The sequence below is a fragment of the Nyctereutes procyonoides genome, unplaced genomic scaffold (genome assembly GCF_905146905.1).
Source record: "Nyctereutes procyonoides isolate TBG_1078 unplaced genomic scaffold, NYPRO_anot_genome, whole genome shotgun sequence".
In the NCBI taxonomy this organism is placed as follows: domain Eukaryota; kingdom Metazoa; phylum Chordata; class Mammalia; order Carnivora; family Canidae; genus Nyctereutes; species Nyctereutes procyonoides.
In genome coordinates, this window is record NW_026575041.1 from 1,901,476 (window position 1) to 1,915,529 (window position 14,054).

The window sequence follows — 14,054 nt, forward strand, 5'->3', positions numbered from 1 at the left end:
TGAAAGACAAAAACTTAGGACAATGCCCTCTGAACACTTGACAGCCAGTACTGCTGTTTCTGGAGAGCAACAATCATATTTATAATCAGAGCCTTTAATTTTTGGATACTGCGGTCAGTATATGTGTAGGAGGATGCGACCTATTTACTCACAAGAGAATTTTCCACAAATTCTCTATCACAGCATACGCCAATGCTATACACAATATAAGATTTCCATCAGGGAACCCTGGGTGGCTTAGCAGTTTAGTGCCGCCTTCAGCCCAGGGCCTGATCCTGGAGACCTGGGATCAAGTCCCAAGTCCAGCTCCCTGCATGGAGCCTGCTTCTACCTCTGCCTGTGTCTCGATAAATCTACTCACTAAAAATGATAATTTTCAAGTAATTTCCCTGTATTTATACTGATTCCATGTAGTCACTTATAGACAAGGATAATTTTGGGTAAATACTTTTTTCTCAGTTTTACTGAGAAATAATTGACATATATTATTATATAAGTTTAAGGTGTACATTATGTTAGTTTGATTTACATATATTGTACATATTTTTAACAGATGTATAAAATGATCCAATTAAGTGAAAATTTAATGTGCAAAAGTTCCAAATTACAGCAAGTGTCCACTTAATATAGCTTTTAATCTTTACATGGAAGAATTACATACCACAACTAGTGGCTAAAATAATGGAAAAAGATCATATATCAGAAATTTGTAAGCTATTTTTTAAAAGATTTTATTTATGAGAAAGAGAGAGAGAGAGCGAGCACGAGTGGGGGCAGTAGAGGAGAGGGAGAAGCAACCTACCTGCTGAGCATGGAGCCCAATTCTGGGCGATCTCAGGACCCTGAGATCATGACGTGAGCCAGGCAGACACTTAACCAACTGAGCCACCCAGGCACCCCTGTCAGCTAGTTTTTATATCTGCAATACTGTGATAAAAATGTCAGCTAATGATATCTGTGAAGATCTTATTATTTGCAGTTCAGGAAAAGTAAAGAGGAAAAAGGTCTTCTCATCCCTACCAGAAAATTTGGGGAAAAAGTTTCCTTCAGTTTTTCCTGTCTTAATATATGGATGTGTGTGTTTCCCATATTATTCCCCATCCCAGGTTGAAATAGGATGGGAGGTCCTTTTCATAGGACCTGAAGGAAATGTCCTTAAGGGTACAAATCACTAGTTTTGGTAATGGAAGGAACAAACACTGAGATGTATGCAAGGCAGAGGTGCTGAGGAAGAAAAGTACAAGAGGGATAAGAAGGGACACTAATTGTTAGTATTGGCTGCTGTTTATTCTACACAGATTGCCTTTTAGGCTTATAAACTGCTAAGAAAGAGGTTGATGAGATCTATATTATGCAATAAAAAAGGAGAGCAGAAGTTTCAAGGGAGTTTGATATTTTGCTATTTCTAAAACAATTAGGGGCAAAAGCTAAAAAAATGAAATATGCTTGTCTTATGGAAAGATAGGGGAAAAAAGATAGTCAACATTTACTCTTTATCTACTATGTGCCAGGTATTGAATCAAATGCTTAAGTATCTCATTTAATTTTCAAACCGATTAAGGTTTTCAACATTTATATATGAGAAAGCTGAATCAGCGAGGTTAAATATATATAAATATATAAATAAAATAAACACAGCTAGCAAATGGCACAGCCAGGATTTGCTCCAGAGCTCATGATTTCTCATTATATGACACCTATATGAGTTTCTAACACAAGCATGACCCACCTGATAGCTGAATGACTCTCCAAAATTGAGATCCTAATATATGCACTTGTCAATTTTCCTAATCAAACATCCACTTTTTTGGGGGGAGTAAGGGAAATTTTAGGGCACATCTCATCCTTTAGAATAATCTTACATTAAAACTTTCATTTCAGCAAAGAAAGGTGAACATTACTCTTTCTAGAAAGGATTCCTAACTTTCTAGTATCATCTGAAAAATGGTAATTGAGGATATAAAGTAAGGACAACCATAGAAATCAACAGCTCTATACGGAAGTAAAGACAAGGAAATCTTTCAGGGTTAACTATGAGACAACAACTAACTTCCATCAGACAAAACTTGCAACTGATCATTGTCATTTGTAATGATCTTATGGTAAACACTAAGATTCTCAATCTAATTCTATGGCTATGGGACACCCTGGGTGGCTCAGTGGTTGAGCATCCGCCTTTGGCTCAGGGCGCGATCCCTGGTCCGGGGATTGTGTCCCACACTGGGCTCCCTGTGAGGAGCCTGCTTCTCCCTCTACGTCTCTGCCTCTATGTGTCTCTCATGAATAAATAAATAAAACCTTTTTTAAAAAATAATTCTATGGCTGTAAAAAATAGAAATAATTGTGTCTTTATAAAACCATTTTGGCAGTTTCTTTCGGTATATCATCCTAAGGCATGAGTCAAAATAATTATATATTAAAATAAAATGACAAGAAATTTTGATCCATCTGCAAGTAAAGATAAGCCAAAAAACCAAAAAGGGTACAATCACTTCAAACCTTGTAATATTGTGACTGAATGTTTTCATTTGGACATCTTTGACTTTTGCAGGAAAAATAAAAAAGTATCAATCTTTTCAGTATGAGTAGGAAAGGAAATCCTTGATTTATATGAGAAAATGGAAAGCCCCAGTTTAAGCATCCAGTGGCTCCTTACACACACACACACACACACACACACACACACACACACACACACTTTTAATCTCAATACCAGGTCCCACCCTTCATTAACATGCAAACCCATACATCCCATCTCCCCCACCCTTGACCCATACGCCCATATACCTCAGCTATGGTCATTCTCAGAGCACTGACAGGGGAGAGCTCAATATCCACCAGTTGGGCAGCTTTTAAACTCTGCCCAGTAAAGATTGCACAAGGACAGAAAATAGCATAGTTAGAATTTTAAGGCAAACAGGGACACACAGCTAAGAACATTTAGCACAGTGTCTAGAAACAAAGGAGGATTTAGGATTGTAGTTGGGCCTTAGACAAGTGAGATGAGAGTTTATCTACTCTTAGAATTCTGATTTTTCTGAGGAAAATGGGGAGAGATAAAATAATTTCGAATTAGTCACAATTTTAAATCAAGCTTAGCAAACCTGTCTGTATTCTGTATATTCTAATGCCCTGCTTCATTCTTCTCCAATAAAGAAGTCAAATTATATGGGACAACACTGCTGAGTCATTAAGCAAAAGCAGACTGATTTTTAAAAAACGGCATTAATATAAAGGTTATAATCTAGAGGTAAATGCTGATTTCCTACATAGCCACAAACAGGGCTCCTTAAAATGTAAGAAAAGTAATGAAGATATCTCCAGCAAAGGTTTCTACTAAACTGATACCATGAAACTCTGATTTCATAAATTACCCTGGTTCTGATTCTAGGTTTACTAAAAGACCTTATGAATATAATTTGACTTCTCTCTTTGGCTTGCCTATATTGAAAGAATGTGTTAGATATGCCAACATGTGCTTTTTCAACTTGAAGAAGTTGATTATCCTTTATTTAATGTATCAAATTAGCATACTGGTTCTATCTTCTTTAATTCAAATAGTGGCAAACATTTTTCATAAACTCAAGGATAAAATACATGATTAATGTCTGCTTTTTAAAAATTGCCAATTTGGCATTTATATTAATGTTCTGACATTCTAAAATATCTGAAAGGAATTATAAAGGGCCTGTAATTTTTTATAAAGCCAACCAAAATACGTGCAGGCACATATTCACTGTTGTTTATTGATTCTATTCCGGTTAAAATTTAACCACTGGTTTCTTTGGAAGTGTGTACATGTGAAGAATTTCATGGATGGAAAGTATAATTCATATTTGGATTGAAAAAAATTTTATTGAGTATTTCTTCTTCCTTCTGTTCATTTTGCAGGTTTTTAGTTACATGTCTTACAACTTAACCTCATTTAAGTCGCTAACACAAAGATACTGGGTTTTAGTAGCATTTTGGAAAGGAGAAATGTCCGTTTCTCTGTATACTCACAGTTTTGTTACAAAATTAAGGAGACACACTCAGTTTTTTCTGTCTAGTCCAAGGACAATAGTTATTTGAGCACAAACATAGCTTAAAAACAAATGGAATGAAAATCTGGAATTCCCTTACAGTATCACTGTCACAGGGCTGGAACTGGAAGGGCTGGGGTTTGTGAAATACAGCATTCTCTTGTAAAAACAGCTGAAGATTATAGTCCCGTACCACCTAAAGAGAAAATAAAGTATCTTTAAGACTTTAATAAGGTTATGATGTCCAGTAACCATGTTTTAAAGTTTAATATTTATTCTTCTGCTTTCCAAAAATGAGAAATTATCCAACACTATATGATCAAAAGAAAATGGTAAGTAGGCATTTTTTTTTCATTTTAGGTAACAGTTGTTACTTATGTGTCCTATTTTCTCAATAGTCTAAATATGGAAAGTACTAGTTTAGAAACTAGCCCAGATTTTGGGACTAGATAATATGTAATATTTTAAGATAGCAAAAAAAATATAGCAATTACACAAAATGTTGCTCTTTTTAATGGGGTCAGTGGGATGAAAATAGGGAAGCACATTAGTCTCTTAGGTCTCTCCCAGCAACAAAGTTTTGTAGACTTCTTAAAGTCTGCTATATTGAGATCGTCATCCACTAGGAAACTGCCAGAAGACCTCACCGATAGCACAAAATAGTATTAAATTTTTTGTAAAGTAGGCTTGAAGCCTAAAGTGGGGCTTGAATTCATGACCTCAAGATTAAGAGTTGCATGCTCTACCTGAACCTGCTAGACACCCTACAAAATAGTATTTTTATAGTACTTCTTGACACCTTTTCTAGGAGGTTACAGTCTTTTGTGGTTTTTTTTTTTTTCATTTTAAGTAATCTCTACTTCATTTTAAGTAAATCTCTCTTCCTGCCAATGTGGGACTGGAACAAACAACACCAAGATCAAGTAGTTACATGCTTCTAGGACTAAGTCAGCCAGGTGCTCTTAGGAGGTTACATTCTAATTACCATCTTAAAGCATACTAAGAAGACAAATTAAAAGGAATTCATATAGAAAGGGAACTCTGATACACGGAATGTAGCAAAACAAACAGTACAGATAGATAGCCAACTGAAAAGACTTCACTGCACTATATACCCTGGGAAAGAGTGGGAATCAGCAACATTTGGTTTTGCAGAAACCCATTTTCCATTTTGTCACAATATTTACCCTTCATTTATGTTTCATTAGCACGTCTGCCAGAGAATGGGCAGAAGAAGAAAAAAGTTTAAAGAAGTTCTGTAGGAATACCTTAGTAGTCTGGGGAAAATGGTTTACCAAAGAGATATAGAAAGTAGGGGTTATATTTCACATTTTATTTACCAGCACAAACCCAATTCCCTATTGCTCATTCAACAACCATTTATTGAGAGAGCTTACCAAGACCAATGTTAAATGTAGAGGTGAGGGCAACATATAGATGAACAAAGATGAATAAACAAGGCTAGCATCTTCAAGGAACTTATAATCTAGAAAGTGGGAGAACGAGACAGTACACAATTAAATACACTGTGGATGTATGTAGAAGGTACTAGGAGAACATAAAAGAGGGTGATATTTAATCCAGACTGATGGGGGTGAAATGGGGTGAGGAGAACTTAGGAGAATTTTGTCAGGCAAAGCTGGCTGAATAAACATACTCTCAAAGGGAAATGTGTTTTTTTCTTTTCCTGGATTCCAGTTTTAAGCTGTGAAAGCTCTTGACACAGCCCTGAGAGCCTTACTAATCACCATGAAGAAAAAGCTAAGAGGATTACTCTTCTAGTTACAACCTTTTTAGATTTCAACTTTATTAAAACATATATAAGAATAGAGACAACAGTATAACATATCCCGATACACTCATCACTCAACTTCCAAAAATGTCCCCTTGTGCCCAGTCTCATTTCATCAATAAACCAATCTTCCTCTTCCACCCTCAACTATACTGAAGCAAGTCCTGGACATATCAATTCATCCATAAATATTTCAGTTTTATACCTAAAAGTCAAGGGCTCTTTTATTTATTTATTTATCTATTTATTTATTTTTAAAGATTCTTTTTTTTTTTTAAATTTATTTATGATAGGCACACAGTGAGAGAGAGAGAGAGGCAGAGACACAGGCAGAGGGAGAAGCAGGCTCCATGCACCGGGAGCTTGACGTGGGATTCGATCCCGGGTCTCCAGGATCACGCCCTGGGCCAAAGGCAGGCGCCAAACCGCTGCGCCACCCAGGGATCCCGAAGGGCTCTTTTAAAAAAAAAAACCTGTCCATGTTAAAATTTACAATACATGCTTATAAAACAAGAGATCAAATTTCCCTAACTATTCCATATATTTAATCTTTTCAACTCAGGAACAAGATAAGGCCTCCATAGTGCACGTGGATGATGTTGCTTAGGTTTCTTTTCGTTCATAGGTTCCTTCTTCCAACACTTTTTTTCTCTCTTGAAGTTTATTTGCTGAAGAAACTGTGTTTTTGTCCTGTGGTGTTTCCTACAACCTGAATTTTGTTGACTGCATCCTTGCTGTGTTCTGTTCTCTGTATGTCCTATAAATTGAAGCTTGATTGCATTCTGGGTTTTGTTTTGTTTTTATTTCTTGCAAGGTGATATTTACTTCCATGGGAAGGCTTGCCTCTGATTTACCTATTTTTATGATACTAACAGCTTTAGTAGGCTGAAGGGTAGCCCATAAAAAGGTATATCCATGTCCTAAACCCTGGAACCTGTGAATGTTACCTCAATTGGGAAAGGACCTTTGCAGGTTAAAGATTTTGAGATAATTCCAGATTCCCTCAATGGGCCCTAAATCCAATGATAAGTATCTGTATAAAAGACACAGAAAAAACACAGAGGGAGAGCCAGCGTGACCATGGAAGCAGAGATTAGAGTGATATGGCCATAAGTCAAAGAATGCCTGTAGCCACCAGAAGCTGGGAGAGGCAAGGACTGATTCTCCCGAAAACTCTTTGAAGGAATGCAGCTATGATGATCCTTTGATTTTGGACTTTTGGGCTCCAGAACTCAGAGGCAATAAGTTTCTGTTGTTTTATGCTACCTAGTTTATGGTAATTTGTATAGTAGCCATAGGAAACTAATGTAACAGGCCTATGATAATAAATCTATTGGAGGATGCAAAAACTAGAGATTTTTCTATTTGTTTTCCTATTAATCTAACAAGGAATTCTATCATTCCTTTGTCATTTATTAGCTGGAATAAGTCTGTAAAAGAAACTTTGCAAGTCGACTATTTAATTACCTTGAGGTATAGTTTGTATAAGGAAGGCAAGATAAATGGTTCTTTCTCTTTATTATCTAGTTGTTCAATTAAGTTGTTTCCCTAGAAACAACTCTGCCTCTCTCTCTCTGTGTGACTATCAAAAATAAATAAAAATTAAAAAAAATAATGAGGATAAGTATCTATATTAGTTTCCTACGACAGCCAGAACAAAGGATCTAACTGGTTGGCTTAAATGACAAATTTATTTCCTCTTAGTTCTGGAGAACTAAGATCATTTTACCTTAATAACCTCTTTAAAGATCTTATCTCCAAATTAAGTAACAATCTGAGGTATTAGGGATCAGGACTTCAACATATGAATTTTAGGGGTATACAATTTAGCTCATAATAGCATCTTTTAAATGGCATAGCTATTAATATATTTTATTCTCTGGGATGTGTGTTGTATGATATATCAGCAGTTCACTCCTTTTTATAGACAACATTCCATTGCATGGATATAGCATATTTATCTAATCATCAGCTGACAGACATTTAGGTTCCCACTTATTGGCTATTATGAATAATGCTGCTTTGAACATCTGTATGTGACTTTTTTTGTTTTAATACGTTTTCAATTCTCTTGAGTGAAAGTGCTGAGTCATACAGCAACTCGATGTTCCAATTTTTGAGAAATTATTTTCCATAGTGGCTGCACTATTTTACATTCCTAACAATGTTTGAGCATTCTAATTTCTCCACATCCTTGCTAACACTTGTTATTTTCTGTGTGTTTGGTTGTTTTAAATTATTAAAGCCATCCCAGTGAGTAAAAAATGGATGTCATTGTGGTTTTGATTTCCATTTCCCTAATGACTAATGATGTTGAACATCTTTTTATGTGATTATTGGCCATTTGTAGATCTTTTTCTAAATTATTTTTTATTCATTGATTTTTTTGTATATATATTTAAAATATTTATATTTGAGAGAGAAAGAGAGAGGGAGAGAGAGAGAGTAAGCGAGTGAGCAGGGGGAGGGGCAGAGAGAGGAGGAAAGACTCTCAAGCAGACTCCCTGCTGAACTCAGAGCCCAAGATGGAGCTTGATCTCATGACCCATGAGATCATGACCTGAACTGAAACCAAGAGTTGGACACTCAACTGACTGAGTGACCCAGGTGCCCCTGTATATCTTGTTTAAAGAAATGTCTATTCAGATCCTTTGTCACTTTTTAATTGGGTCATTTGTGTTTTTGTTGAGTTCTTTATATATTCTAAATATTAAATCCTTATTAGACAAATGATTATAAATAATTTCAAATAATAAATAGTAATTATTATAAATAATTTTCCTCTCCTATGGGCCATCTTTTCCATATTCTTGATAAAATTCTTTGATACACAAAGGCTTTTATTTGGAGAAGTCCACTTGCCTATTTTTTTCTTTGGTTGCTGCTGTTTTACTATTAAAACTAAAAACATACTGCCAAATCCAAGGTCATAAAGATTTCTTCTATAGCTTTAAGTCACTGATTCATTTTGAGTCAATTTTTGTATATAGAATGAGGCAGGGGTTCAACTTCATTCTTTTGCATGTGGCTATCCTGTTGTCTCAACATCTTTTGTTGAAAACACTATTCTTTCTTCACTAAGAATAGTGGCCTTGGTAACCTTGTTGAACATCAATTGGCCATATGTTTGGGCTTATTTCTGGACTCTCAATTCTATTTCATTGGTCTATATGTCTAGTCTTATGTTAGTACCACATTATTTTGATTAATTTTGCAGTACGTTTTGGAATTGGGAACTGTGAGTTCTTCAACTTTTTCTTTTCAGTGTTATTTTTGGTTATTTAGGACCCCTTGTAGTTCCATATGACTCTGAGGATTAGCTTTTCCACTTCTGAAAAAAAAAGGCTATTGGATTTTTGATAGGGATTGACTAAATCTGTAGAATGCTTTGGGGGAATACTGCAATATTAGTAATATGAAATCTTTTAATCCATAAATATTTATTATTTCCATTTATTTAGGTCCTCTTTAATTTCTTTCAGCAATGTTTTATAGTTTCTCAATGTACAAGTCTTTCAAACCCTTATTTAGATTTATTCTTGGTATTTTATTCTTCAGAGACAATTACAGTTGGAATTCTTAAGTTTCTTTTGGCTTATTCAGTAATGGGAGTATAGAAACACAACTGATTTTTGTGCTTTGATCTTCTACCTGTAACTTTTGCTGAATTCATTTATTAGCTCCAGTACTTTTTTTTGTGGTCTCTATAGTATTTTCTGTGTATAGTTATGTCATCTGCAAATACAGATAATTTTACTTCTTCCCTTTCACTTTGGTTTCCTTCTAGTTTTTTTTTAAGATTTTACTCATTTATTTGAGAGAGAGCTAGCACAAGCAGAGGGAGAAACAAGAGTCCTCATTGAGTGGGGAACCCAAAATGGGGCTGAATCCCAGGACCCCACAATCATGACCTGAGCCAAAGTTAGATGATCAACTAACTAGCCATCCCATTTTTTTTCCTTGACTAATTGATTGCACTAGGACTTCTAGTACAGTGGGGGAAAATGGGCATCTTTGTCTTGTTTCTTATCTCAGGAAGGAAAGCTTTCAGATTTTTACCACTGAGTGCAGTGTTAATAAATGCTTTTATCTGTTAATGAAATTCCCTTCTACTCCTAATTTGTGTTTTTGTCATGAAAAAATGTTTAATTTGGGGCACTAGGGTGGCTCAGTGGTTGAGTGTCTGTTTTGGGTCAGGTCATAATCCCAGGGTTCTGGATGGAGTCCTGCATCAGGCTCCCCACAGGAAGCCTCCTTCTCCCTCTGTCTATGTCTCTGCCTCTCTCTCTGTCTCTATGAATAAATAAAATTTTTTAAAAAAATGTTTAATTTTGTCAAATGCTTTTCCTGTCTTTTTTTCCCCCTCTGTCTTTTGAGATGATCATGTAATTTTTTTCCTTTATTTTATTAAGTTTACTTTTTTTGCTTAGTCTTCAAAGTATTAAGGATGGCAATAATAATTTAATTTCCAAAAAAATAGAGAATAACAATTTTATTTTTTGAATTGTTTAAAGAGAAGAGCTATGTTACTAATTGGTAGGAGTTTCCTTTTGCAGACAGAGAGCAAGCACATGTGAACAAACTATAAAGGCCAGTGGAACTACTTTTGGAGTTACTATCCTAGAGAAAATATTTATGACAACATCTGCTTCAGTTACATATACAAAGCACTTCATAAAATATTAAGGAGAAAAGCAAGCTTCATAAATAACTAAAATCAAACAAAAACTCCTAGGGCCAGGTTCTCCCTTTAGGGGATATAAGATATAGAGAGCACTGTAACTACAGTTCACCTATAGTTAAGGCCAGAGCCAAATAGCCATGCAGAGCAGAGACGCCTCCATCCAGCACTGAGTCATCTTCCTTTTTTGTCCTCCCCTCTCCCATTGCTACACCTGGGATCACTGGATGGGAGAATAGGGCACCCCTCATGACTGAGGGCAGAAGTTGCTAGAAGTCAGAGCAGGATGCCTTGGTTTCCCCCTGCCTCCACCAGCCCCTACCATTTCCCCATGATATGGTAGCTTCTCCTTGGGCTTTCCTCGCCTACCCTGTCTCCTGGGATCAGAGAGTAGGATACTCGACATGACTCATGTCTTGGGTACATACCACATAGCAAATAAATGGTAGCGAAAGAAAAAAAAAAAGTAGTGTAGTGTAGCTACAGTGTCAGTACAGTTACCCCAAAATATATTTGAGAACATGCACAGTTATAATTTAGATATGGTGGGAAGAATAACCTCCTCCTCCAAGAAGGCTAATAAGGGTGTAGAATAAAAACCTAGAGTTTCAAACTTTCCTCGGGGTTATCAGATCACTGTGCTGCTTTTTACTAAAAATACTCTTACTATATTATAAGGGTAGCATAACAAGCTCTTTGTAACAGAAAAACACATGGCATAAAACTTGAAGTTATGAACTCTTGTGGTATTTGGAACAAAAGGGCTCATCTCCTAGTTACATCATTCTTACTTTCAATCTAAACAGAAGAGCATCTCATTTATTACTCATCTCTGGGGAGCAAGATATTCCTATGAGTGACTGCAGAGGAAAATGAAAGCTTATCTCTTTATATGTCCAAATCAGTTTATACATTTTAAATTCATTTTCTATGGAAATAATATAAATTAAAGAGATAATACAGTATGGTAGTAGAGTATGGACAATACTATATGAGTATGTAGCCTGGGGCAGTCACATAAACCTCCTGAGTCGGTTTTTCCTCTCTATATAATGGGCATGATAATACCAACCTCAGAAGATATGCTAAAAACTCCTAGAAAATTAAGTGCTGTGTAAAATATTAGTTATTTTTAAAGACTGTATACTTACCTGCTTTATAAACTAAAGGTAGTGTATCCAATCTAACTTATTCTCAGAAAAAGAGATTTCAGACAATTTTGTCAGAGGACAACCTCTGATAAAATCAGAATGTAATAAAATAAAAACAAAATAGAATTTCTAATAAAATTAAAAATGAAAAAAGTTACTCCACTCCATACTCCCACTGAATGAAGACTGGGAAAACTCCTAAATAATTCATCGGTTAACAAGGGGGAAAATGTAGAAACAACAAATAGCCCTACATATATATAATGCAGTTAAAGTAGAAAAAGATTTTTGTCTTAAGTGGATTTACTTGAAAAATAATAAGCACATAAGCTGCAATAAAGTAGAAGGAAATAATAAATATAAAGTCAGAAATTAAGGAAATAATAACATGGAAGAGTAGAACAAAAGTTGGCTCTTGGAAGAGATTAATAGAATAGACTGGTAAATCTGATCACAGTGAGAGAAAACACAAATTATATTAGAAATGAAAAAGGAGACAACTGTGGAGGCACAGAAGTTTATACACAAACATATACCATCAAATTTGATAAATGAGAATTTCCTAGGAAAGTATAAGTTACAAAAATGTACAAAAACAGGAATAGAAACCCTGAATGGATCAATAAACAATTTGATCACAGGGCCCCTGGGTGCCTCAGTCGATTAAGCATCTGCCTTTGGCTCACGTCAGGATCCCAAAGTCCTAGAATTAAGCCCCAAGTTTGCTTCCTGCCCAGCAGGAAGTCTGCTTCTCCCTCTCCCACTGCTATTCCCTCTGCTTGTGCTCTCTCTCTGTCAAATAGGTATATAAAAAAATCTTAAAAAAAATAAACTATTTGATCACTAGTCAAAAATCAACCATTCCACATAAATGGAACAAAGCCAGGATGTTTTTATAGACTTTCTCCCAACATTCTCTTATGGAAAATTACAAATGTACATACATTAAAATAAGAACTGTAGGGAAACATCCATATACCCACTACCTAGATTCTTTAATTAACACTTTTCTTTTTTCTCTCTCTTTCTCTTTTAAAGATTTTATTCATTTATTTGAGAGAGAGAAAGAGACAGCAAGAATGAGTCGGGGGTGGACAGAGGGAGAGGCAGGTTCCTCGCTGAGCAGGGAGCCCAATGCTGGGCTCTATCCCAGGAGCCTGGGATCATGACCTGAGCTGAAAGCAGATGCTTTAACCAAGTAACATTTTTCTACATTTGCTTTCATATAACTATCCATCTTTCTGCCCATCTTTCTTTCCATATATCAATCTTTTTATACCTTGTATTGGATTCTGGAGAGTAAAAATAAAGGAAAATAGAAGTTATGACAGGATTTCAAAGCACCAGGCTAGTGATCTTTATAGTCCCATATCAACTTAATATTTTAAATGCTTTTCTAAAAATAAAAGAGCTATGGTACATTGAAAACAATAATACATACATATGAGGTGTTCAGGAAGAAGAGTCTATGACTCTTTTCTTAAGAAACCCTGATTCTTTTCCAAATAATATCTGGCTAGTTCCAAATAGTATTAGCCAGTTCCTTCTTCCCCTGCCAAAAAAGAGGACCAAGCTGGATCTTTAAAAATAGATATTAAAAAATGAATGTATTTTTACAATTGCATGCTTCCAGTCAGGGAATATTTGCTATGCATTTATCAGAATAAAAATAACATTACTAATCACAAGAACAATTTATCTTCAAAAGAACAGTTTCTCTGCTGCAAAAAATTTTAATTTGTCAGATCTTGAAGAATTCAAATAATTTCATTTGCTTTCTCTGCAGTGTGTGAATATGCCAGCAAAGTTGCTGGATCTCAACACTTTTGAATAAAAAGATTACTATCAAAGAATGACAGCACATAAAAGGTAAGGTTAATTTAAAAAAAACAAGATCGAGTATTCATTTCTTCAACAATAATAAAATGTTACTTTCCCTTTTGTGCTCTTTTATTATTCTTTGCATTGACACATGACCTTGTTGTTCCCCAAATTTATTTAAGTTGAAGGTAAAACTCTTTAAATCATTTCTTCTCAAAAGCACATACATGGCAAAAGACTCATGTCCCAGCTGGCTTGTGTCATCACCTCCCTTTTTCCCCTTTGTGCCAACTCACCAAGGGAAGAGAACACCTTCCAACTTTGTTAGAAGAATACTGTTTCCAGGAAATTTGCCCTTTAAAGAATTCTTCTAATGTATCGGTAATTTCATTTTGTTTATATGCAAAGACATTTTAGATTCTAAAATGGATAACATATCATGTATTTTAATAAAGGTAACTTACCTTGCTGGAGGTTTCTAATAAAAACTGGAATGTGTTCTGCACAGCTTGGCATGTCTCTAGCTCAGTCCTGCTGAAGGCTATTAAATAATCCTTCAGGTGATCATACACATTTCCATCAAGAGC

General features: G+C 35.4%; 1 protein-coding gene across 1 annotated transcript in view; it reads right to left on the reverse strand.

The window, feature by feature from the left end:
- The window catches only part of FCHSD2 (FCH and double SH3 domains 2), a 318,404-nt gene that overhangs the window by 65,617 nt on the left and 238,733 nt on the right, over positions 1-14,054 (reverse strand). Inside the window, exons 9-10 of the mRNA XM_055320838.1 lie at positions 13,932-14,054; positions 4,123-4,218 (exon numbers count right to left, since the gene is read on the reverse strand). Coding sequence (XP_055176813.1) covers positions 4,123-4,218; positions 13,932-14,054 — 219 coding nt within the window. The remainder of the gene's footprint in view (positions 1-4,122; positions 4,219-13,931) is intronic.